Source organism: Haemaphysalis longicornis, unplaced genomic scaffold (genome assembly GCF_048455015.1).
Source record: "Haemaphysalis longicornis isolate Haplotype H1 unplaced genomic scaffold, Haemaphysalis longicornis Haplotype H1 scaffold_2, whole genome shotgun sequence".
Taxonomy (NCBI): domain Eukaryota; kingdom Metazoa; phylum Arthropoda; class Arachnida; order Ixodida; family Ixodidae; genus Haemaphysalis; species Haemaphysalis longicornis.
This window is the reverse complement of record NW_027526295.1, coordinates 251,104,671-251,129,246: the sequence shown is the minus strand read 5'-3', so window position 1 is coordinate 251,129,246 and position 24,576 is coordinate 251,104,671. Positions and strand designations below refer to the sequence as shown.

The window sequence follows — 24,576 nt, the reverse complement described above, 5'->3', positions numbered from 1 at the left end:
TCAAAAGGGCAACTGCCGCACAGTAGTAATCCAGACACGCAACTGCTTCGAAAGAATTCAATCATCGCGTTCAGCGCCCACCGTGCGTTGTCGCAACCATGCAGGCAGTCATTATATACGGTGCTGCTGGGACGTCGTAATGTTGGGCCTGCGGGACCCGCTGTGTCGGCTGGAGCCTCGACGCGCACATTTACAAACAATGCGAGATAACGAGTGCCCGATGAGGTTGGGACGGTGTGGCGCTCTCCATACGCTTCCCGTTCATCATCGTGAGTGTGCGACACAGCTAACACCGCACGCACGCAGACTCAGCGGGAAGGAAGGCCTACGCCTGCCGCTGCACGTTCCTTGCATCTTTATTTAGCTTGGCGTAAAGGGAAAGACGCGTTTCGGAGCTAATAGGAGCTGCGGTACCCTCTCCCGTGCAGATACCGAGAGGCCCAAAACACTTCAGCGTCGTGGAGTTATTCCGGGCCGAGATAAGGTCGTCCACTCGACTTATCGTGGCTAGCTCTCGGAGAAGCCTTTTATCGCCATTTTGTCGTCTTCATTTCTCTCTATCTGTCCCTAGACGAAGAAGCAAGAGCGGAGCTGACGCCGAGAATAAAATAAACGCAAATATGCGCGGACGAAGCATGATAACGAAACGCAAGGACAAAGTTGTCCACGCGGCATCCAATTCGGCGCCGGGGAGGACGGGGAGCAACTAGCGCTCGAGTTCGCACGATAGAGACTCCGGTGCGGCTGCAGTGCAAGCCGCCTCGACAGTGTTTCCAAGCTGACGAGAGCGTCGTCTGTGTCGTGGTGGGCGGAGCGTGGGCCAGACTTCATAAAAGTGTAGCGGTTCGCTGATAGCGGCGCACAAGTTGCTTCCCCTGTTCTCCTCTCACAGAGAGCTTCTGCTGTGACTGGGCGTGCTTGGAATACTACAGTAAGTGTGAGCCTGCGGGCAGCCCCTGTGCAGAGTGCCAGCTTATGCAGGGAACAATACTATACAGGAAGTAAGAGCGAGAGAGTAAATTATTTAAATGTGCGGAGGCAAGCGCAACAAAATTTTAAATTATTATTTAAGGGCAGGTTTTATCTCAATTTAGTGCTCCTGCAGTTTTGGTCTATTGTCCAGCAGAGTCGCAACAATGAACCGACAACGGCACTTCATTAGAAATAGTGTGTTTACACTACGTTTATTTGTCTCGTTCGTTCTGGGATGATGCCAAATTTGAAAATTGTGCCTGCTCAAGCGCTTAATAGAAAAGATCGTGATCGCGCAAATGATTTTAACGACAAATGATCCTCATTTTGGGATGCTGTGTGAAGTAGACAACTGTCGGACCTAATCGGAACAAATTTCTTTTTTTCTCTGTATGGTTGGGTATATCATATCGTACAGTTCTTGGAGTTTGCCTTGGGATTTTGGTAGGGTACGCAATTTCTACGGGAAACACATGTTTCTTTTGTTACCAAAGTGGTGAAACTAAGTTTAGTTCGATGTAATTTTGCTTAACTCACTAGGGGCTCCGATAGATCATAAGAGTTCATTGTATTTGCGCGGGACAATTAATTCGTGCTTGGTACTTTAAGATTGGGAGTGCTCAATGAACGCCGCATTTAAAGCTGGAATGTTCGCTTTGCATGTCAGTTATCTCCCGGCACGAACCGTTGATGTTACATTTTCTTTGTATTTGCGTTTGCATTTCAGAGAAGCATTCCCTAACATTGGGATTTAAATGTGCGAGTTGTGTTGCCCGTGGTGAACTGTATAAGCGGTTTAAGGAATTTGCGCTCGCGCGTCGTCATCATTTCTTCTCTGTAATGATACGTACTTCTAAGATAAAATTAACTGTAAATACGGAACTAAAAATAAACGTAGGGAACCTACTTTCCGCTCTCAACAAGATTTGCCGAGCAGATGTCCTAAATTTGATCATGATAAAATTTCATAAACATGGGATCATTTGCGAAAAAATTAGAGATAAACGTATAAGAAACCAACACGCACTCAGGTGCATCCACGTAAATCAATAAATGTCTCAGTACACAAATCGTACTCTCATGTTAAAAAATTGATATTATTATGTACATAATGTCTGATTTTACTGAATTTTCGAACTGTGTAGGGGTTTTTAAATTGTACATTACCATCGCGTTGTACTATTGTGTTTCAAATATCAAGAAAGAGCAAGAAAACTTCTTGATAAACCACAGTTGTAAGTCGGCGACGTGTTGTAACCAATATTGTAAATAAAATTGCAGAGAAAGACTAGTAAGGAACAGGGAGGTGATGAGATCTTGCCACTCATTTTTTTTTAATTGTGTGCTAAGCTCACTTTTTAGGTTGTACGAACAGACAGAAATACGAGTGGCTGCTTCAGCATGGTACAAAGATTGAGAGTGAGCTTTTCATGGGGCCCAATCTGAGGTGACTGATTCTGTAATACATAAACAGGAGGAGGGTGTAATATGCACAGCAGGATTAGCTGTACTAATTAAGAAGGTCATAGATTGGAGGATATGCACCCCTCCTTTTTTTTTGCCCGTTCCTCTGCTCGAGTAGGCAAAGAAAAGGGGGGAGGGGGGGTCTGTTTCTTTTTTCTGTATAGCTTGCGTACTAGGTCATACTACAGCAGAATACATGTGGTAAAATGCTCAAAAACCAAATAATTATGTACCAGTACATATTATTACTTAAATATGCTACGTAAAATAATCGTTTCAGGAAAAGGTGCTCCTAATGCTTCACGGGGAACAATGTAATTGGTGGTACAGGGGCTGAATTCTGTCCCGAGTGCGTTCGCGCATACTCAAAAACACTAAACAGTGCTAAAAGAAAACAAAAAAGAAAACACTGGCTGAAGGTTTGGCCACCGTGTATTGTAGCACTTACGGGTGGAGAAAAAACAATTCTGTCCTCAACGGCCCTCAACTGTCGGCCCGATGGTGATGGAGCACTAGCAGATTTACTTCGCTTACCTCTCTTTTAAAAGTCGTAATGCAGCCGGCTGCCATACCCGCTCCCCGTGCTACAATTTTAGATATTTACTTAGTGGTGCTTACCACATAAATTACCCCTACAACAGTGGCATTTGAGCGGAGGGGGCTGGGTTCTGCGGTTGTTGCAAGAAAGCTGCAGGGAAAAAAATTATGCTACAAACACCGCCCACTTCCCAATCTTGTATTTATTATTTACCATAAATTTGTGCCCAGTTTCTGAGCTAAAAGCTGCAATAGCAGCTTGACGAGGCCCAGCAAACCGTTACGTGGCAGTAACGACCGACAACATCAAAGCTCTAAGCATCTCAATATATACACCGCAGTACATATTACAGCGATGAAAATTTTAAAATAATAAACCTGCGCTAATAAAGTATTGAGGTCATTTATGCAGTTAAAGTAAAGTATGAGGAGTAAAAAACAAGGTCGTAAAAATGCGACAGGTGCCATAATATAACAACGCAAAGAAATTGCTTTTGGCGTCGGCATGAAGAGACGCCAATGTTGGCATCTTTTGCGTGTGTTTTATGTGAAAAAAAAAACACATGTTCGAAAAGGCCACTTCCATTCCTAGTAACAATAACCTAAAAAAGCACACTCGGTCTTCTCAGGAAAATATAGAACTTGCTGTCTTGCGCTGTTTTTTTTTCTTGCTGTTGTTGTTGGAGGGGGGGTCGTAGTCGTAAACTTTTCATGTTCGGAACATGAAAAGTTTTGGAATAAAGCAATCTGTCTGCAGGAAAAGGCTTTAACGTGTGCATGAAACAGTGGTAGTCAGGCAATCTTCTAGCTACTAAAGGTAGGGTACGATAGCAGCGATCTTTAAATCTGGTGCACCAGAGAATGTAGTCAGCACAATTAGCTTCGAAAAAGAGTTGATTTAGCGGCTGGGTTGCGACTTATACCGAAAAATAGTCATTACATCTTAATTACAATATAACGTTAAGATTAAAAATAAAACAGCGGAATAATTGTTTGTAATGCATCCACATGAGTTTATCACGGTAAACCAGCGAGGGAGGTTTCAAGGGGGCGTCAGAAACTGCTGTATTTGTAAAAAAATTCACCCGCATTTCCCCGAAGGGGAGCATGGGGAAGTGCGAATGCACGGGTGATGCGAAAGAACTCTTCTTGGCCAATCGCCCTAAGTGGGTATGTGCTAAAGAAATTAGGAACTCTTCTTGGCCAATCGCCCTGAGTGGGTATGTGGTGCGGATGGACGGACGGCGGTGGACGCGTGATTCAGGGTCGCTTAAGAAGTGCATTCGCACTTAAAAAAATAAAACGTGTGGCTGGTCACGCTGAAGCCTCCCTCCCCGGGCATCAAGGAAGGAATAAACGTCCTTTCAAGTCTGGTGCTGTTAGATGATTCCAAATACTGGTGAGATTTCTTTTGCGCCACCGCTAAAGCTCATCGTATAATCTGATAGCGAAGGAACAGAACAATGTTCACAAAAGTGATTGCAGGAGATAATGGGGCACACTCTACGGCAATCCAGTAGTGGCGTTACCCAAGTGGACTGGAGTGACCAAGCCATGCCGCTAACAAATATTCTTCGAATGACCGCAATGTCCATAAAATTGCGCATTTCAGAACATCATGCTTACATTGCGAGATGCCCCAGCGCAGAGCGAATTTCCAAGGTACAAGAGGTGAACCACCGGTCGTACACAAGATGGCATACTGCTAAAAAAATAACAAAAGTTGATTGAATGATCGCAATGACACCACATTTCTTGATTGATTGATTTATTGATTGTAGGGTTTACGCGCCGACGCAACGCAGGCGATGTGGCGCGCCGTAGGGGAGGGCTCCGTATTTATATTTTGACCACCTGGGGATCTTTAACGTGTGCTTAAATCTCGTACACACGGGCGTTTTTGCTTTTCGTCCCCATTAGAAAAACCACATTTCTTAGGGGGCTAAAAAAGGTAACTAATTGAGTTCGAAAACTAAATTACGTTTTAAGTGTGATTTGAACCAGCGTCCTCCGGAACGCAAGCCGGTCACGAAGCCCCTCGACCACCGCAGGCCAAGGACCCTAGCTGACCAAAGGTGCAACTTGTGAATTTGTGGTGGTCTTGGGCTGAGAATCGCGTGTGAGAGACATGTACCCAGTAATACAGGGGAGATATGAGCGTGATAATTGAAGAAGTGGGTAAAGAAGTCCCTTCCCGATAACTGCGTGTATGCAGGACTAGCAAGGGCGACCCTCCAAGCCTCTCAATCATAGTAACCGACAGAGAAGGAACACGTCGCAAAGATGAAATGATGACGATGATAATGAGAGGACACGTGCACACCCCTGGACGTGTGCCACTGTAGGTACCAGAAAAGTATCGGGCATAAAGTGAACGCTGCCGTCTAACGGCACTTGTTCGACAAACTTCACCGGCTCACACAAACCAGCAAATGTCTTCCAGAATTTTATACTAAGGCTTTCTTATTCCCAAGAACGTAATGGGTGCTTACCTGTTCCATAATATTATAGAGCAAAAGTGATTAGTTAACATTGTTTCTTACAAATAGTTTCAAAACAGAAGTAAATGTAGCGTTCTTCTGTTTTGCTCTGGCGGCATCGCCAAAAGATTCCAAGAAACGGTCATGAAAGCTCGAAGGCTATTTGCTGGGAAGGACAAAACATGGTAGATTAAGCAAAGTCTAAAAAAAGCACCTGATGCTGTCACCATTGAGTGCTGAGTTTGTTTCTTTTTCCCTCTATGAATTAATTATCTATACCTTGCCCTTTAAACTGATCCCATTCATGTACCCTTGGCTTTTTTCACTTATATTTGTAATCATGCCAACCGTTTCTTTGAGAAGTTTCTCTAAATAATTATCCCCGGTATCGCTTATCACAATATTACACAAAAAATGCCGGATCCGGCATAGAAACTACCGCATCAAAAATGAGTCACCCCGGCGAGTAGAGATAAAAAAGCAGGGTCGCAAAGTTTCAATCACACAGTACTGGGAATCTGACACTTATATTGAATCCTTCTCCCGTATCTCTCCTAATCACCTTGCAGATGTACCGTGATCCACATTTCATGCTGACGCTTTGCTGACAGATTGCATTCCTATTTTGCTAATTACGCCAGCTTTGATATTTGCAGCGTGGCGTACGCACAAGAGCTGTCACCGTTTCTATGAACTGATTAACTCAGGCAAAAAAATCAAACCCAGTTCCATCCAGTGCGATACCTGCTGAAACAGTGGAGTTGTGGTTCTCTTGTGTCGGTTCAAACGTCAACAGGCGCTAGCTAGAGAACGGCAGCGCCGTCGCAGCGCAAATTCTGCGGTTCGAGCAAAGGAATCGGCTACTAAACGTCAGCGGTGGGAGGCCCCCTTCCCACTCCCTCCCCTAGTGGTTGGGAGGGGAGCCCGTCCCTGCGAAATAACTGCGCCGTCTATCGGTGGGTCTCGCAGCCCGCCGGAGGCCTCACAGAAAATGGTTCCCAGACCCACCGATAGATGGCGTAGTGGTATCGGCGCCGGCGGGCGTGGTAACCTGCTCGTTCATCTGCGTGACGCAAGACCCACAGCAGGGTTACGAAAAATGTCGACAACAGCTCCGCGTTAAAAATAAGGAAAAGCAAGGCCTTTTTTTTTGCGAGGTTACCTTACATTTTTTAATCAACGTCTTAATTTGTGGTGCTGACAGAACGGAACTCTTCGCCGTTTCTTCTGCGGTCCATCCTTAAGTCTCTTGTACAGCTGTAAAGCCGCGTGTAACGCCTAGTGCACGACACCCTGTGTTTTGATTCGAAGTTTGGACTGTGTAAAAAAAAAAAAAGGATGTGGCAGTATTTCAGGCATTGATTAGATCAATGCTCCCTTTTCATTTCTAGCGGAATTTGTGTTATATCTTTCTGAGGAGAGATTTTTACGTGCTCTCGTTTGTAATTTGTTTTTTCATCAGTCAGTGGGTGCATAATAGCAAAAAATAATTATACTTTGCTTTTTCAAAGTTTGTCTTGTTTAGTAGCTTTTCCTGGCGTACATTACGCTAGGTTGTTTTCTACAATGAGTTATTCTAGCGTGGGGTAACTACATAAACACATTAAGGCACAGTGAAGGGAATGGCGAAGTGCGGAGGCGGGCAAGAACTTCAGAAGTATGACAGGTCATTATAGTCCTTATAGTAAAATACGGAGATTGGGACAGAAAGTACCCAAAATACATTGTTTTCAGTAGTTTGCTAACAACACAGCCATTGCAATAACTAAGAGATGCCGAAACCAATAATTAATTGTGCTCTCTAAACAAAATCTCCACGAACAGTTTTCGTGTTATCTTCTTGTTCCTAGGTTCAATATTTTATTATTTTGGCCAAAGGATTCGAGTTTGATCCTGCACACGGCGGCTGTTTTTCGCATGGTGACGAAAAACGAAAACGCCGGCCTGTCAAGAATTTAGCCCCCGTTAAAGGCCCCAAGATGGCCAAAATAAATTCGAAGCCCAGCACTATACGGCGTGCCTCGAACCCTGGTGTGTTTCGGCGCATACAATCCGCATGAATTTATTTCATATTTTTTTCCTCGTTTATAAAGCATCTCTGGATATCGTAAGGACGTTTCTGAATTTTCAGGTATAGCAAAGTCATGGTAGCGAATGTTCCACGTTGTTTGCTTCGATGTGGATACAGAAGAGGGAATAAATGTCCCGAAACGTGTCGATTTTGCTGCGCGGCAGTATCAGGATGGCAAACTCAAGTGTGTCACGCGATGCCTTCCAAGGAATTGTGTGGTCGAGAAGATTAACATTATCAGTAAGGGCACTAGAAGGAGACACATTTTATAGCCGCGTTTAGACAATGAGCTTGATACGTATTTCAAGTACTGGCGTCTTTTCCACACGTCTGTTATTGTGGTGAGGCTGAAAAGGGGAACGAAAGCGCTGAATTTCTAGCTAGTACCAAGCTCATCCGATTAGTAGGCCCGAAATCTTTTCCCGAAAAGAATCAGTCGCGCAGCAATGCGAGGGTGATGACGAATGTGGTGCAAAAACTCCCAGTGCAGACACCCTTCAAAGTCAATGAATGAGACCCTAGGTTTTCCTATCCACGCCAATACATGTTTTAACGCGGAAGTCAAAATTGGCGCGGTGCCGTAACTTTGCTACAAGTTAATCTCCATGCGCGCCTGGCGAGTAAGTTTCTTGCATAAACAGTCCTCAAGTCTCTTTGCATCGGCTGATGCAAACGGCGATCGTGTTGGTGCCGACAGAGGATGTTATTCTGCTGTCACTATGTCCACCTCAGTATTCTCCGCAGTTCCGACAAGTCCAGGTATCAATATGCATCTATATGTGATAGCCTCTGGATACGGACAACGATAATGCAGTAACGCTTTTCGATGTATTACCAGAGAGTTTCAGTGAAAACGAGAAGGGCCGCGAATGTTGTCCCCGCATTTTCGTCGGGTTCCGGTACTCCCATAATTTGCCATGCCTTTGGGTCCCCGTTGGCTGAAGCCAGTCCGAGCGCTAGCCGTGTTTCTGTCGCCCCTTTTTTCCCATCTTCAACATAAATTTCTTTTCCCACGTCATCCCCTTAAGCTACGCCGAAAACGTCGCCTACAAACATCTTGTCCACTCCAATCGCAGCAGACATGCCGGAGACGACGAGCCAGCCGGTGATCCTGAGCCACTTCGTGGACCGCGTGACGAGCCTCCCGGTAGTTGTGAGCGCACTGGACACGGCTAAGCAGTCGTACAACCACGTCAAGGACATCAACGGCCTGCTGGGCTACACTCTGAGCACGGCTGAGAAGTCGGCCGCCTACGCCGTGGGCCATTCCCGGCCGCTGCTCGAGAAGCTGGCCCGCCCCATCAGCTACGTGGACAGCCTGGCATGCAAGGGGCTGGACCGCATCGAGCAGAGCTACCCGGCCGTCAAGCAGAACTCGCCGCAAGCCATCATCCACGACGCGGCCACGTACGGACTCAAGAAGTACGAGTCCGCGCGCGACTACGGCGTCAGCCTCGCCTCCCAGGCGGTCCACGCGATGGGACACCCCAGGGAGGCTCTGGCCGGCGCGTACCAGGCGTGGAGCCAGCAGGCCCGCACGCAGGCCCTCAATGCCCTGACCGCCACTGAGGACATCCTGGACAAGGTGGGATGCGCACGTTGAAGGTGGATGTTGTTGTAGCAAGCGCTGCTTCGTTGGCGCATTTCACTCTTTCGGAATGCGAGTATATAATTACTAGCGCAAGAAGACAGGGGCACAAAAAAGAAACATGCCCCTGGTATGTTACGTCAATAATTATTATGCCTTATTTTACTGCGTACCACACAGACCTACGTCCTACTTTTTGTGCGAGTAACGCTGCAAAAGAAGGCGCAAGCAGTACTCAGTTAGATGATATTTTTTTAGGTGAGTTTCAAATAGCTCAAATATTTGCCCTCCTCTGCTGGTGTGGTACAGCGGTATGTGCCAAATAAAAAGTTAACAGCCTGGACAAAATTACCTAATCTGTCTCGAAAACTTCTTCGCTGCTTTTCTTTTCCTAATCACTAAGGGGCCCTAGCATTTTCCTTATGGAGAAGGTCCCATACACATAAATTACTTGACATCTGTTTTATTTCCGCCAGTGGAAATTCTTCCTCAACATTGCAACAATTATAATAAGATTTGGCATTCATTTTTATATTTATTGGCTATTTTATATACCTGTAAACAAAACAAGATTAGATATATTCATGCAGCCGCTCGCTCACCACTAATTTGGGGATGTTTTTATGGAATTGAAGGCTTAGGCTTTCTGGAAAAGGAGCTGCCCGCGACCCTGTAAGAAACCTAATTCTATTTTATTTTCAAGCACGCTTCATTTGTCCAGAACAATAAAACACTCGAGCAAGTTTAGGCACTCGTCTTTATATTTATTGTTTCTTCTATAGACGGGCCAGCAAAACTATATATCTAAGCAGCCGCTAGAGCAAGGCAGGCTTGCAGCATTCTTAAGGTCTTCAGACGACAGCGCGAGCGTACAAGCCACCACTTCTAGCACTACCATGCGGAGAGCGCGTGAAAACATGCTCCGTTCTTGATAAACGCCTTTGACCGATAGCCTCCGTGCAGTCGCTTGTGTGGAGACTTCGAAAACACTCCCGGAACCGCGCCGCCTTTATCGCCAGACTCAACGGAAAAGAGGACGGAGCGCTGTTAATCAGTCTGTCGAGGAATCGCCCACGGCGAAGTGGAGCGGAGGCTTTACAACGCCTTACAGGCGCCTTATAGTTAGCGCAGAAGCCATCAATTACGCTGCCTCAGTGGGATTAAGCCGTCGTCTCTTATGCAAAGCCTCCCCCTTAACATGCATCACTCTCCCCCTCCCAACTCGTTCCCCTGTCTGTTTTATAGCCTGTTAAGTCCTTCGCGGCTAAAAGCTGAGCGGAAAGCTAAGCAATGATCATTATTTGCTCCTCCTAATATCCGTAGCTATGAAAAATTAAGTTAGCTCGTCCCGTCGCCTTCCTTCCCTTTGCCTTTCGTCTTTGCACGCTGTTAGTCCGCATAAATCAGTACACACTCGCCTAATTGTCGGTTCTTCTGTAAGTTAGCTGATCTAGCGCAAGTTAGCGCGCGCGCTAACTTCCTCGTCTCCGCTTTCTTTCAGTGTGTTTTGCGATCTGATGGGAACCTGTCCCACTCGACTCTAAACTTGGTTCGGGAGAGGAGGTCGAGTTTAACATTTAAAAACCGTGCGCATCAAAGCCACGTAAGGTGAAAGGGAGAAAAGAAAGTGGAAGTTCAACGCGTGTAGTTAAAAATGAAATTAACGTATTAATCGCGTAACTTGCAAACCGTTAGTTCGGGTGTGTTCGAAGCAGGCATAAGGTGTGAGAAAATTGGTGTATTAAGATTATTCTGGCTATTTAGATTTCTTTACCTATAAACATTCGTCCACTGGCAAAGGCAGGGGCCTTTGTGGTCGGTACACGAAAAAGCTGTAAGGTTGAACTTCGTTTTAACGAAGTAGTGACGGGGCAGTAAATTTGTTCATTATATCCGACATTCGTTGTAAAAGTAGAGGTAACGTTCGGCTCTAACAAGTCAGAAATCTGGCTCGCGAAAAACTCCTAGCTACTAAAACGCATTATTCTAGGCCTTGGTCTCTTTGTGGCATTTCAAACTAAATATACCGGAACGTGACAACATGAAATTACCAAACCACAAAGTTGCTTTACAAAATAGGGCTCCGTTCTAATTTATGTGATGAAGGATGTGATCTTCGTCTGGCGGCTTCTTTTCGCAGAACTACAGGATTAAGTTTTCCACAGTGTCTAGCACGAAAGGTCCTTTTCGGCTACAATTTTACAAACTGGAATCTTGTAATTTCCTTCTTTTTGCTTTTTTAAGCTAGCTTTCGAGTTTCGAGCCTTGCGCGAACCATACATTTCTTCGTTATAGTCGGTATCGCGCGTGGTTCTCGCGGTTTCGGTTTCGTTATAAAAAGAATAAGTGTCACTGAAGTGAGCGTTGACCAACCAAATATTGTATTTAGTTCGCTATATCCGGTAATTCGCTATATCAGGGTTCGTTATAACAAGGTTCGACTACACCAGGATTTATCTAAGCTTGCGTACTCGTCATGTTCGGTCCGACCTTGCTGTTAAAATTGCTAAGAAGCACGTACAGGCGTATGGATGCACAGTATCAGAGTTTAAACAATTGAATTTCGTATCAGAGCGTGTAGGTATAAAAGTTAGAAGTCGAGTATTGAGTAAACTTATTGTAGTTTAGTTGTTACATATGTGACTGTTTGCGTCAACGATTAGCATGCTCTTTCAGCAAATCAGTATAGGACCGGAACCCGAGAGAGAAGCTTCCTACAGCACAGAAAAATAAATCAGCGGAATGTTTACAATATCGATTATATTCGATATTAAGTAGTAAAGGTCCGAGAATTGAGCTCTGCGAACATCATATATTACATTATTCAGCTTTCATTGAACCCTGTTTCGTGTACTGCTTTTTTTTTTTAATTGGAAATGCTTCGCTAAACAGACTGTGAAAAAGATTTCTTTATTTATGGACCAAAATGCCATGATGTGATACATGAAAATGTTAGCTTGAGGATTAGCAAAATAAGTATTTATACTCGACTTTTGTCCAAAGTTACAATAAATATTAAAAATAAGGTGGAATAGATTGGTTTCGTTCAATTCACCTGCTCATAATCATTGACATTCCTTTAAAACTCCCTTTTTTGCCTTTACATATTGATTGAGTATTTCACAAACTATTACGCTCAGTGACATTTGAAACATTTGTAAACACTTTGATTGGTTAAAATTTGGTACAGCAGTGTTTGTATCCGCATTTAACATCAGTGTATCACATGCAGTTCAAATTTTCCCAGTGTGCATGCCTGTAAGAACCGTTTTGTTTGAAACGTTTGCGAGAGATAGCCAGGCGACAAAATCAATAACAGATATCATCGTCCGCTGTCACGCAGGTGCTCTCCATTCATTTTCTGGCCATGTGGTTCCGTTTCTGGTTTAGGTGCAAGAAACAGAGAATAACGCTGATCTGGAAGCGTGTTGATCGCATAGAACTCAACGCTTTTGTAGTTTGGGGGATACATTTGTGTTAATTTTTTTCACAAGCACAATTCCACAGCCAGCGATTGTGTTGATACTGCTGTAGTGTGCGTGCGTGCGTGCGTGCGTGCGGGTGTGTGTGTGTGTGCGCGTGCGGAGAGAGAGAGAGGGAGAGAAAGAGAGAGAGAGAGAGAACTTTAATGACATGTTGTCCTGACGTTGTAACGTAATAGGAATCACTAGTTCTTCGCGAAAAGATCTTAACATTTTCCCCTTAACGTAATGTACGGGTAGCAGAAAAAATTCTGCAGAAATTCAGAATTATCTGCTAATGCGTAGCGTTCATATGCCGCTTGTCTTGAGCGGGAGTTTTTTCCACCCAAATTGTGGGGTTCTTCTAAGTTATGCCCGACGAATTATCCCCGGTTACGCTATTATAACGATTACAGGTGGAACTTTCGCGAAATCTTTATTACTGTGGAAATGCAGGACGTTACACGTTTCTCCATTTTCCGCAATGATTTATATTTTACTTATTTTTTAGTTTTTAACAATTTCGTACAACCAGTTATCACCATTAGCGCCATTTTAGTGATTACAGGTGGAACTTCCACGATATCTGCATTTTTGTGGAAATGCACGGCATTACACGGTCCTGGCTCTCCGGGCAGTCGGCAAAAAATGCCGCGCATTAATAACAAACAATAAGAGAAAGAACTTTAATGCAATGCCGTTTTGACATCGTAACATAACGGTAATCGATAGGCTCTACCAACGGATCTTAGTATTTTCCCCTTTAACGTAATGTTCGGCTAACAAAGTATCATTGGTCTGTGTGGAAGTGTCCTAAGTATTAATTCATAAGACTCCGCGGAATATTGGCGCTCGATAAATTTTTTTTGACAGTGATAACTATAAACTAACCTCGAAGTCCCCGGGATAACTTTATACTAAAGTAATATCGGATACTTGACAGTTTTTAAAGCGATACTTTCACATTTTCGACTACTTCCCGCGGTTTTCATTTGGACACTTCATTAAAAACTGCCTACACTACCGGCTAGTGAGCTTGAGTGGTGTGCGTGAAAACTTCGACGTGTTCGTTTTGCCCAGGCTGATGTGAGAACAATGAGTTCCCAATTTCTCCGAAACCGCTTCCACGCATAACAAGGTTAGCGCATAGTGAGCTAGCCAAGCCTGACAGGAGATCATATGGCGATCTGTAAGGGACCCCAGACAGCCGGAACTCCTCGGTCACGTATTTCCACCACGTACGGCTATGCCCACCGCTTGCCTAGTTGCAACGAACATCAATCAACACTTCCCGCACGCTCAGACGTCGGGGCTGCTAGCGTTCCGGACTCCAAACACACAGAAAGTTCGCGGGAAGCCCAAAGTTGCTCCATCTACGAGCAGTCATTCTTCCACGATTTATTGAGATTGATATTAGCACTGGTGTTTGCTGCCGAGTTCTACGTGCTCCCCGCCGCCCTGAAAGAAAAAGTAAAACAAGGAGTAAGGAAAAAGCTCTATACCTATCTCGTTCATGCGCAGCTAGGTCCTAAAAGGACTGTGAGAATTGGAGGGAACGTCAGTCTTATGTGGAATCCCATGAGTGCTAACACCAGATCTACATACAGTTGCGCGTATTATTAGTTATGCAACAGTGAGGCTATGTTCAGCCCGCCTACGCAAAAGCCATATCGTGATCTATGGACGTAAAAAAACGGCGTGTCACGCAGTTCGGTTGGCTGAGACGTGGAATGACGTCATTCTTTAATGTTATTACGACAGTTCCGGCAACAGTCTGAACTCGGCCTGAGGAGCTTATTCCGCAGCAAGAAGTGATATACGTGTTCACAATCCATCGCAAGCAACAAAACTTTTCCGCGGGAGTTAGCCCGTCCAACGATCGAGCGGAAGATCAGGAAAACACCAAGAAAAAAGCACGTTTTCATTGCGTACGGCCATTGGATTTTGGGCTTAAAAGCGACTCACAAGGTGGTGGCTTGACCATAGTTTGCAAATATATTCTAACGGCTAAGCGGAGCATTTCGTTCATACTGACCATAAAATTGGGGGAGCTTCCTCTCGCGTGCGCTGACGGAATGGCCCTTACGCAGGTGTTAATATATGTCGCTTGCATTATTCAAATTACGTGTTGTATTTGCGGCAGCGGAACTCGTACATCTTTGTTAAAATAAGCTACTTACATCTGTAAAATCACGCGTTATTTCTGTCCGCATTGCGTTCCACATAACGGCAAAGTTAATCGCGAAGGATACAAAGACCGGACTTCTTTTTATATGTCTAATTTAGAGACAAGAGCTCAATAATCAGCCAATAAGATAACCGATGCATAAAAGAGGGCATTGTGAAGACACAAAGGCAAGCAGTTTTCTAAGAAGCTCCCAGAATGGCAAAAGTAGGACCGAACATAGGAAAAGAGAATAGATACTGGAAGCTGCAACTTGTTAGCCATACTACATTACGAGGCTAACAACGTTGTGGTTTCCTCTTTTCCCTTTATCTGATCGACCCGCGAACGTACGTGCCTTCCGCGCATTGTGCAAGATGGGAACCTTTGTTCGCCAAAGTGCATCGAACTGAGGGGCGTTTCACCTATCACGCACACTCTACACCTGCTTAACGGGAAACCACGCAGGCTTACGGGACGGATATATGCAGAATAGAATGCGTAAATGGCACGTAATGCCGTGTTGCGACTACTGAGCGGACACGTATATCGTAAGCCGCATACGAAAGAAACGGCGCCGCTTCACGCAGTTTTGTTGGGCCTACAAACCACATGACGTCATTGTTTATAAATGTGATGACTGTTGGGACGCCAGTGTGCACCTGGCGTTTGCGCTACAAGCCGCTTCATAGGATTGTGAGCTGCGAAAATCGTTGCGCATTCGTCCAATGGGGCGGGGGTTGCTCTCGAAAGTCTGACGTGCACGGACAGGTGCAGTCAAAAGTAAACGGAGCATGGTTCGGAGAATTTACTAGAATTTCTCCGCCATGTGTTTAACCGCGCAGCCTTTAAGTGACTTTCGACGAAAGTCTATCTGCGATAAAATCCTCCCCCACTCGCTAATAATGCTGACAGCCGCATATGAGAGAAGTTACTTTGAAGTTACACGTACCCGGGCTTCGTTTACTTTTGATTGCGCCTGTACCTATTTCCGAGGTAGAGCGCACGCTGCTACTGGTCATCAAATAAAAGGCGAAAACCACAACAAAAGTTTTGGGTTAAGGAAACCACGAGAGCATAAAAAATTACCGTCAAACTAGAGTTTTGGCTATGGTCCGGACGTCGTATGCCAAAAAGTGAGCATACAACTGGTGCCAGCGCGTACGAGAGCCTAAGCAACTTTGTGTCCACAATCTAATAGGTACTAGCCGGGGAGATAACTCAATTTTGTAGTCCGGCAGCCCGCGCGGGCGTCTCAGCGTTTCCCAGCGTTCTCTCCAAGCGGCGCACCGCGCCGCGGCTGAAGTACACCCTCCCGCCCTCTTCTTTGTCCGAAAGAAGTCTGTGTGGTGGGCTGGTTCATTGATGCACGGCATAAGTGTGCACTCAAGCTCGCATTCCTACTAAAACGTGGTGTACCTCTGTCTACGGGCTCCTTAGTTCCGGTATTTTTTTTTTGTAGCTGTTGTTAATTTCTGCGAATCCGCCGGAATTAGTCACGCGGCGAGGTATTTTGTCGGCGCGCTCGGTACAAATTCCGCCGGGATCACCGTTGTTTGCATGAGAAGGCACGTGTGGTGCAGTACACGTGAAGTTAAATACTTTTCGGCGGCAGGCGCTGGCGGAGCCGCGGCTTAAGTTTATTCATGACATGGCTCTAGCGACATCGCGTACGTGCAGTGTCTTTTCTCCGTCCCGGCGCTTACACAAGCACTTTCGATTTAATGAGAAGACTTTGCATTCAGAATGCTCTTTTCTAAGTACGCTACACGCACGCGTGCACGGCAACTTATTAGCTTCTTTTCTTTTTTTTTTTTTCGTTTTCAGGTTTGATTTGCGGGTTCTCTAGGTTACATAGTGAAAAAAAAGTAATGGAGAAGAAGAAAAAATAAGTAGAAGGAGATCTTAAGCTTGCGTCGAATAAAACATGCTCAAGGCTTTTAATGCACGGTATGGCGGACTGTGCGGTGGAAATGAAACGAACTCCAACGCTAATGAAAAGCTCACAGCTGGAACGCATAGATCCGGAAGATCCGCACTTGCACTGTATTTTCTTCTTGTTCGCAAGAAGCACAGCAGGCGTAATTAGACGAAGGGATACGGATCACACCAATTTTGCCGGGTAAATGGTAAATATTGCGTATATGCTGCGTATATGCTGTATATGCGTGCGTTTTTGTGGGATGTTCGTGGGCTGGCGTGATTTACGCATTTTCGCTGCTACATTCCCATATGGAGTAGCAAGCCAAGCTCGGGATAGGCCACCTTATTTATGTCATTAAAATCTCATCATTAATTGGGATTATAGTTCATTATCTAGTAATTTCACCACAATAAAATCGTGTTTAGATCAGTTTTTGGAAGCCGTTAAAAAGGAAGAAAGGAATAAAGGTAACGGAAAGGCAGGAATGTCAACCAGGCTGTGGCCAAGTTTGCTATCCTACACGTGGTGAAGGGGAACAACGGGAAAAAAAGATGAAAACAGTAAAAGAAGGGGAAGGTAACTACAGAGTGTAAACAGGTGTGACTAGCGTTACGACACTATAGACGATAACGTTCACTGACTTCATAGAGAGTAGTCTTTCGTGCTACAGTCTTCTGTGCAAGTTCGTTGTTTTTAGGAAGTACGAAAGCGCTTTTGTCGCTTTGGGCGTTGATGACATATAAAGCCATTGGCCCAAACTTTTCTCCTCAGAGAACGGCCGCAGAGAATCCAGCTTCCGCAAGGTTGAGGAGAGTTGCCTTCTTGCCGATGAAAAACGTGGACACTCGCATAGAACTCGCATAGAACAGACTTTACACGCCTCACTGTCTGCCATTCCAATCAAATGGGAGTAAGCGTTTGTGAAAGCGACTCCAAGCCAGAGACGGCAGAGAACGGTTGCATCAGTGGATCCGCATCCTCTTCCATTAGGCTTCCCATGGACACCGTTAGTGTCGTAAGAGCTAGCAATAGCACACTAAAGCCCGCTATCACTGGAAAAAAACGCAATGGAGTAGTTAATTATATCCCAAAAATAATATAGGACCCAAGACAATTTTCTTGGGTACACCAGATCCTTCAGAAACAGGGTAGAAAACATATCAGCTAAACTAGACAAACTGTAATGGGTTAGATAAAGAGCACTTGATCCAAGCTTAGACTTCAGGATCGACGCTAACTTTATCTAGTTTATAAAGGCGGGATTAATGTGACACAGCGTTGAAGGCATTAGTAATATCTACAAAAATGCCATCTACCAAGAGCCCCGATTCGACAGCGCAAAACAAATAATTTGTGGGCGTCAAAAGCCCCATTTTGAAAAAAAAAAAAAGCATTTTTTTCCAAAACAATGGTGGCAGTGGTAAGAAAGCAGACAGTCTCGCGAGATGTAGCAAAGTGTGAGTCGATGAAATGTTGCTTTAATTCAGATGGCACACTAATCGATACCATTTGTCTGTGTATAAGTGGAGAGTGTCTGTCAACCACTTTCTGGATTGTATACCCACCCTTCCCCGCCCTCCAATCATTTGCCATAAGAGAAGCGTTGCAATGAGTAGATAAGTAGATGACGTAACAGTTAAAAAATGTGGCCTTACTTCTAATAATGCCTCTAAAAGAAGACTTTTGCAGATTTATGGTTAAGTTGACAATAGAACTCACATTAACATCAATTGCATTCACGGGGGGCAGGCGAGAGTTTTCAAAACGTGGACACAAGAAAGTGTAGATTAAAAAATTCCTTGCGCACTTAAGCCTACGGGTTTTGACGTCGAAAGCCTGGTTACAATGATCAGACTCCTTTACTGCACAATTGTACTATTGCATCCTCTCGTTAGCTTTTATTTTATCGTCTGTTGGAGGGAAGGAATTCGTCAAGCAGACAAGTAAGAAACATCACAGCCTTCCCAGAACAAGGGCTCCGCGCGCCTGCGAACAACAATAACGTCGGCTTTTCACAGAATTGGGCGCTTAAGGCTTTCGCCTTAACGAAATATCAGCGGCAACGAGTTAAGCACTTTACTGAGGGCCCGAATTTTGTAGAGCGATGGTGACACACGTCTCTTATGTCGATTCAGGAGCTGGCCTCTTTGGGCGTGTCAACGGAGCAGATTAAGTACGAGGGGGCTGACCTCTCCCGGCGGGTGGCGAGCATCATGCAGAAGGCCCGCCAGTTCGGTTCACTCAAGGGACAGCAGCAGTACCAGCGGTTCCAAGAGCGTGCCTCACGCGTCGCCGAACAGCTTCAGCAGGCCCTGGGTGTGCTGGTCAAGATGAAGGACGGCCTACTGGACAGCAGCAAGAGCCTCAAAGACATCCTCGACGAACTGCACTCAGACGCCAGCTGGCTCAAAGCCCTGCTCAACGACCCGCACCCAGAGACACCCAAGGTACACGGCTTGGACGACGTTTACCCAGTCGGGGTAGCTTAATGAGCTTTACGAGGTGGTATGACAGTAAACTAGTCACGTCGGTTCCTTGCATTTCCAGCGGCTTTTAGCTGCTTTGGAGCCTGTTTTCTTCTCGCCGTGGTGCACAAAAAAGGTTCCCTCAGAAAAACCGACCGGAGGGAGCAGCAAACAGGTTTAAGGCAAGAGCGGGATGGCTCATTCCGTAACTTATGCCAACCACCGTGGCTCTGGTTGTCCAAGGTGAATGACTAAAACGTCTTTATTTAGTTATTGCAGACCACTGTTAATGAGCATCCAAAAACGACGCACTGCGCCTGAATGTGTGTTTTCTCATTCGCGGATCTGTAAGCGTTAAAGGGACCCTGCAACACTTTCCATCGACTACTAGGAATGGGTTTTGGGGTAAAGTCTACTGTCCCAGCAATCTCCTGACGCAAGAATTATGAAAATCCGTTCACTATCACCGAAACTACGCGCAATGAGAAATCGCCCATAATCGTTCCCTCTCAACTCGACCGCAGACAATGCGACGAAAGCTGCGCGCTCTCTCGCGGAGATGGGGGTGGCTCGCGGCGTTCTCTTCTGCGGCTTTCGATATATCACAGTCCGAGGAATTTTCTCTTTTTCTCCGCAACGTGGAGGGGCCTATGTATGGTCTGGTGCCACAAAAAAAAAAGCGTGCTCGGGCTGGTAGGGCATTTTTGAAGCAATAAACATTTGTTGCCGAGTGGTCCCGTTGAAAGGGGAGTATTTAGCTCATCACTCGAACTGCGCGTGCACTCAACACACAAAAGAAACGGCAATACTGTGCCTACAGGTTTAGGCATAGAAGAGGTTCATACACAGCGCTGACGACGGCGGAAATGGGAGAACTTAGCCGCGAAGTTGACCAGTGACAGCCGATCGGACAGCCATGGCCTCAATGACGTCGTTTAGGTCATGCCAGGGGTGCATAATGAGGAGAACTGAATACAGCGCGGTTGGTTTTTCCACGTCTTTCACGGCGATTTGCGGGCTCACCACTTCACGTGCACGGGTAATATTTTGCTTAGGTCTTCCTGGCAGTGTAATCTAAACGTCGCGCAGGTTTAGTTGCACCGCTCAAAGAGTGTTGCAGGGTCCCTTTAAGGGCTGCCGCTGATAACCATGTGTTGCCCGACGCAGCAAGTGCCCTATAACTACTATTGGAATAAACTTGCCATTTCGTTTAGGTTGGATTTGCCAGAATTGTGGTGCGTGACTCTACAGCCGCTGCGAACGTGGGCAGGGTGTTTTCTGCGAAACAAGGTCATCACAGCAAGGGAAATAACTTGTTTAGGATGGGCGCATCGCCGAGACCTCTTGTTTCGGAGTTTTACAGTGGAGGAGGTGCAGGACATGACTCGCGTATTATTTTGTGTCATGTACTCTCTAATGTATAGAATAAGTTGATGAGGATAAAACCTCCCCGGACAGTTACGGCGGTATCGCGTCAGCCTATCGTAGTGTGCTGGCAGGAGGAAAAAATGAAACGGTGCGCGGGACGAGGGTTTAATATTAATAGAGAGAAAACCCGTGGCCGCATGAAGCACGCAACAGCAGAACAAAGGCTGGAAAAAGATAGGGTACCTGCCTACCGCAAAAAATTAGACGCTAGCGCGAATAGAGGAAAACACGGGAATTGTCATTGTCCTACAGTGTCCTCTTTTCATGTTAGCGTTTTGTTCTGCGGCTACCGCCAGAGTAATTTAATGGGGCAAGGAATGTTTTAGCTGCATGTATAAAACATTGTTGAACCACATATCTGGCAAAAAAACCCGTAACGTATACACAAATCGAAAACGACGTGCAAACGAAAACGTAGTATTATATGTATAAAAAAGGAAACGAAATCAACGGTTTTCATAAAGCCGACGCGAATGCTGCTCATAACCATGTGCGTAACTGAGCTTCACTGTACATGAACAATTAGGCCACACATTGTTCATGGCCGCTGGTTTGGAAGACGATCCTTTCCCCAATTAATGGTGAATGTGCCTGATTAAATCACAGCTTGGCGCAACTAATTTGAAGGCACAAATGAAACAACTTGGTCATGATAGGTAAATCTCTGAATACTTTGTTTTACATGTGGTGTGAGCCCGTAAGAAAGAAAAATTGCTCTCGGGACTACCCGCCATGCGTCCGTGTTTCCTCATATGCTGCACTGTTCGCCGACCACAGGCCTTGCCCGGCAAAGTCCTGCTCGTGTCCGAAAACGCCGTCCACCAGGTGGTCTCCGTCATCACCGAGCACTCGAAACTGGCCCGAGGTATCCAGGAGACGTACGCCAAGATTTCGCCCGAACTGAACAAGCGGCTCGCACCAATCGGTCACCTCGCCAACGAATCTGTTGCCAGGGCCTACGCCCAGCTTGCCTACCTCACTGACCGCCTGCGCCAAACACTCCAAGCGTTGCTCAGTCACCTGGTACGTGACTTCCCGGCAAACAAAAATCGAAACGGGTTAGACAAAGGCGGGGTCTAGAATGATAGCAATCCGAAATAATAAGAAGGAAGCGATGTTTTGTTCATGGGAATATCTTGCACGCCGTGGTAAACAGAGCTCAAGAGTGGGCGCATCTAACACAGTAGGTGGACCATTTCCGTGCAGGCAGTTCAGATCACATTGACTCCTACACGAAACACGAAACTAAAAAGGCAATGCGGGCGCAAAAAAAAAAAAAGAATAACAGGGTGGTTGTGTAGAAATGAACAGCCGTGTGAATCACATAAACGCATGCTCAATAAGCGTATTTGGAATTTCGGTGGGCACTGAGTTGTATAAGGCATGCTCTGGTTTCATCACTGGACCGTACGCCTGTAACAAATGCGCATGCCGAAAGCAGTAGCGTAGCCTGGCTATTGTCTGACACCAAAAAAGCCATTTATAATCACCGAAAACTAATTATGAAGAACAGCCATAAAAATAGCACTCGAAATCGTTATAATCAGTTTAGAGAACCGTCAGAGCTATATTTAATAAAAGAATATAGTGCATGTTAGGCTACAAGCAGTCATCATTTTTCATACGTGCAGACGAACGTACGTCACGGCACCACCAAATTGAAAATTAACTTCTGAAGAGGATATTTTCCCGGTATTTTCCGGGCATCTCATTCATATTTTAAAGATCTGGAGCAGGCTTGGGGTTTGAGAGGGATACCTCGTGAAATTCTTTTTAAGTAGAACAGAAGAAGCAGTAGTGAGGCGGCAGAAGGAGCGGAACGGGTTTGTCGGATAGCCTGCTGCTGATACCTGCTGATAGCCTGTATGTTTGGCGTACTTGAAAGGTGATCTTCTGATCGTGCCTTAATCTGGTGCATTAAATTGATTTTGCACTCTTGTTTTTTAGCCACCACTGCCTATTGCACAAAAGCCAACTCAGGAAGGAAACAAGGTCACCAACGACGAAGACGACGATGAGGACGAGGAAGACTACAGCTCAACGGATTCCGAGGAATAACGAGTGGAGAGCCTTGCTTTCAAATTATACGCTTGTTATGTGTTACGTGAATTAACCTGTTCGTGTCTGGTGAGAAGTGCATTAATAAGTACACCCTAAAAAAATTCGCAAGAAAAAATTGTGCCAGAAAGCTATGAAGACGACTTCCCAGAAAGTTGAAATTGACAGCTGAGTTAGAATTCTCAGATCTAGTTCAAAATTTCATCTTTATTGCGACTTGCACTTTCAATTCCGGTTGAGATTTTACGCATGTATTTAATTCACCTTTCGTTGCGTTTGGGTAAGGAAAGTATAAAGCATGATTTTCGGAGAGAAAGTTATTAATATGCTTGCTCTATTTGAAAACTCGCCGAAACACACTCGACCATGACGTTTCTTGCTGTGTGGTCCTGAGTGGCTGCAGCCGCATCTAATTCCACCCGTGTATCCGGTAATGGCTTAATAAAACCCTTGTTTTATGTTTTAGAGCCACGTGTATTTAAAGAACATATCTGGCGAACAGCAATGCAACCGATTGTATTCGTATTTACATTGAAAACAGTGGGATTGGGACTCACGATGTTTTTTTGTTTTGGAAGAAACAGGCGAGAATAAGTCGAAATGTATTGTCTTTATGTACCTTCTATGCTGTTCAAGACGTACAAATGCCAATGTTCAACGCCGCAAGGAGATGCCTTCTCTCTCTCTCTCTCTCTCTCTCTCTCTCTCTCTCTCTCTCTCTCTCTCTCTCTCTCTCTCTCTCTCTCTCTCTCTCTCTCTCTCTCTCTCTCTCTCTCTCTCTAAATGCACAACACACGCACGAGCGCCGGAAGTTGGGGATTGCATCACCACCATATAACTGCATCTTGCGCTTGGCAGTAGCAGCTAGCGCTGGTTTGACAACTGTTAGAATCAACTAGTATGTCCTTTCTTTACTGCCGCCAATTTTCGCATTCACAACCCCAAACAAGAGGCACAAAGAGGCAGAAGCCAAAGCGCAGAAGCTGCAGCGAAGCCATGTCTCGGTTTGTTGGGACAGGTGAAAGGGCCGTTTGGCTGGAGACCTGCGCATGCACGCGGCTCTGTGCGGGGTAACAACCGCTCTCCTGGGACGGCCGGAGCTGGAAGTTGTGTTGCGTACTTTTACTTGACTGCAGTTTAAATTTGCTTGTTCCGCCTACGAACTCTTGATAGTTGAGTTCGGGCCTGCGAAAACTGCAGACGTTGGCATTATTGATCCGGTACGCTTTGGACAGAGCTCGAGAGCTCTTTTGCTGCCGGTTTGAGCACTCACGTTGAAATCTTCGTCTCAAGCCTGTTTGTCTATGTCTAAGAGTTGTTTGTTTGTCTAAGAGTTGCTATGCTCTTGATATCGTCATTGATTAAACAGTTCCAAGTTTGCCTCTGACCCCTCCCTTATCATCCAGACGGAAGAAACTCTCGCCCGCCAGAAGCTCGCCAGTCACGCTACCACCGCAAGAGCCATTGTCGCTTCCCGGTCGCAACAGCACAAGTTTAAATACGAAAGACGGCGTTAAGTTTTAAGTACTCAAAAACCAGAAGAACGCCACCAAAAACGAGGTCGAAAATACATAAAAGGGGTGTACGGGACTGGGGCGGGGAAAAAAAGAGGTCGGGCATTCAACAGACACAATGGGCTTGTTTTGAAAGCGGAGACTCATGCTGCATGGTCAAACATGGAAAACTTTTTAGCTGAGTCAATACAAAAAAAAAAAAAAGAGAGAAAGAAACCTTTTTTTTTTCTTTTAGAAAGTTCGCGCTTCAATTATTCTGGTTAAAGCTGCAGAGAAGCGCAACAAAGGCAAAAGAGTGTATAAATGAACGTTTTCCTGCAAAGCGAGAATTATAACAACCGCAGAACCGCATAATTGAGCCCAGAAGCATTTTCCCCGCTCCTTTGATGTCGGCATAAAAGGGACTCCCTGGCCGCCAAGGTCCGGCCCTTATGTTTCATTCTACAGCGG

At 45.5% G+C, this 24,576-nt stretch overlaps 1 protein-coding gene across 1 annotated transcript; it reads left to right on the top strand.

Moving 5' to 3' along the window:
• The first annotated feature begins 689 nt into the window (after nucleotides 1-689).
• Nucleotides 690-23,396, top strand: LOC144170378 (perilipin-5-like). The gene is made up of 5 exons (XM_077700147.1): nucleotides 690-931; nucleotides 8,601-9,109; nucleotides 18,797-19,108; nucleotides 21,332-21,577; nucleotides 22,502-23,396. The coding sequence occupies exons 2-5, from the start codon at nucleotides 8,606-8,608 to the stop codon at nucleotides 22,610-22,612; spliced, it is 1,173 nt and encodes a 390-aa protein (XP_077556273.1). The 5' UTR covers nucleotides 690-931; nucleotides 8,601-8,605; the 3' UTR covers nucleotides 22,613-23,396.
• Nucleotides 23,397-24,576: the final 1,180 nt, after the last annotated feature.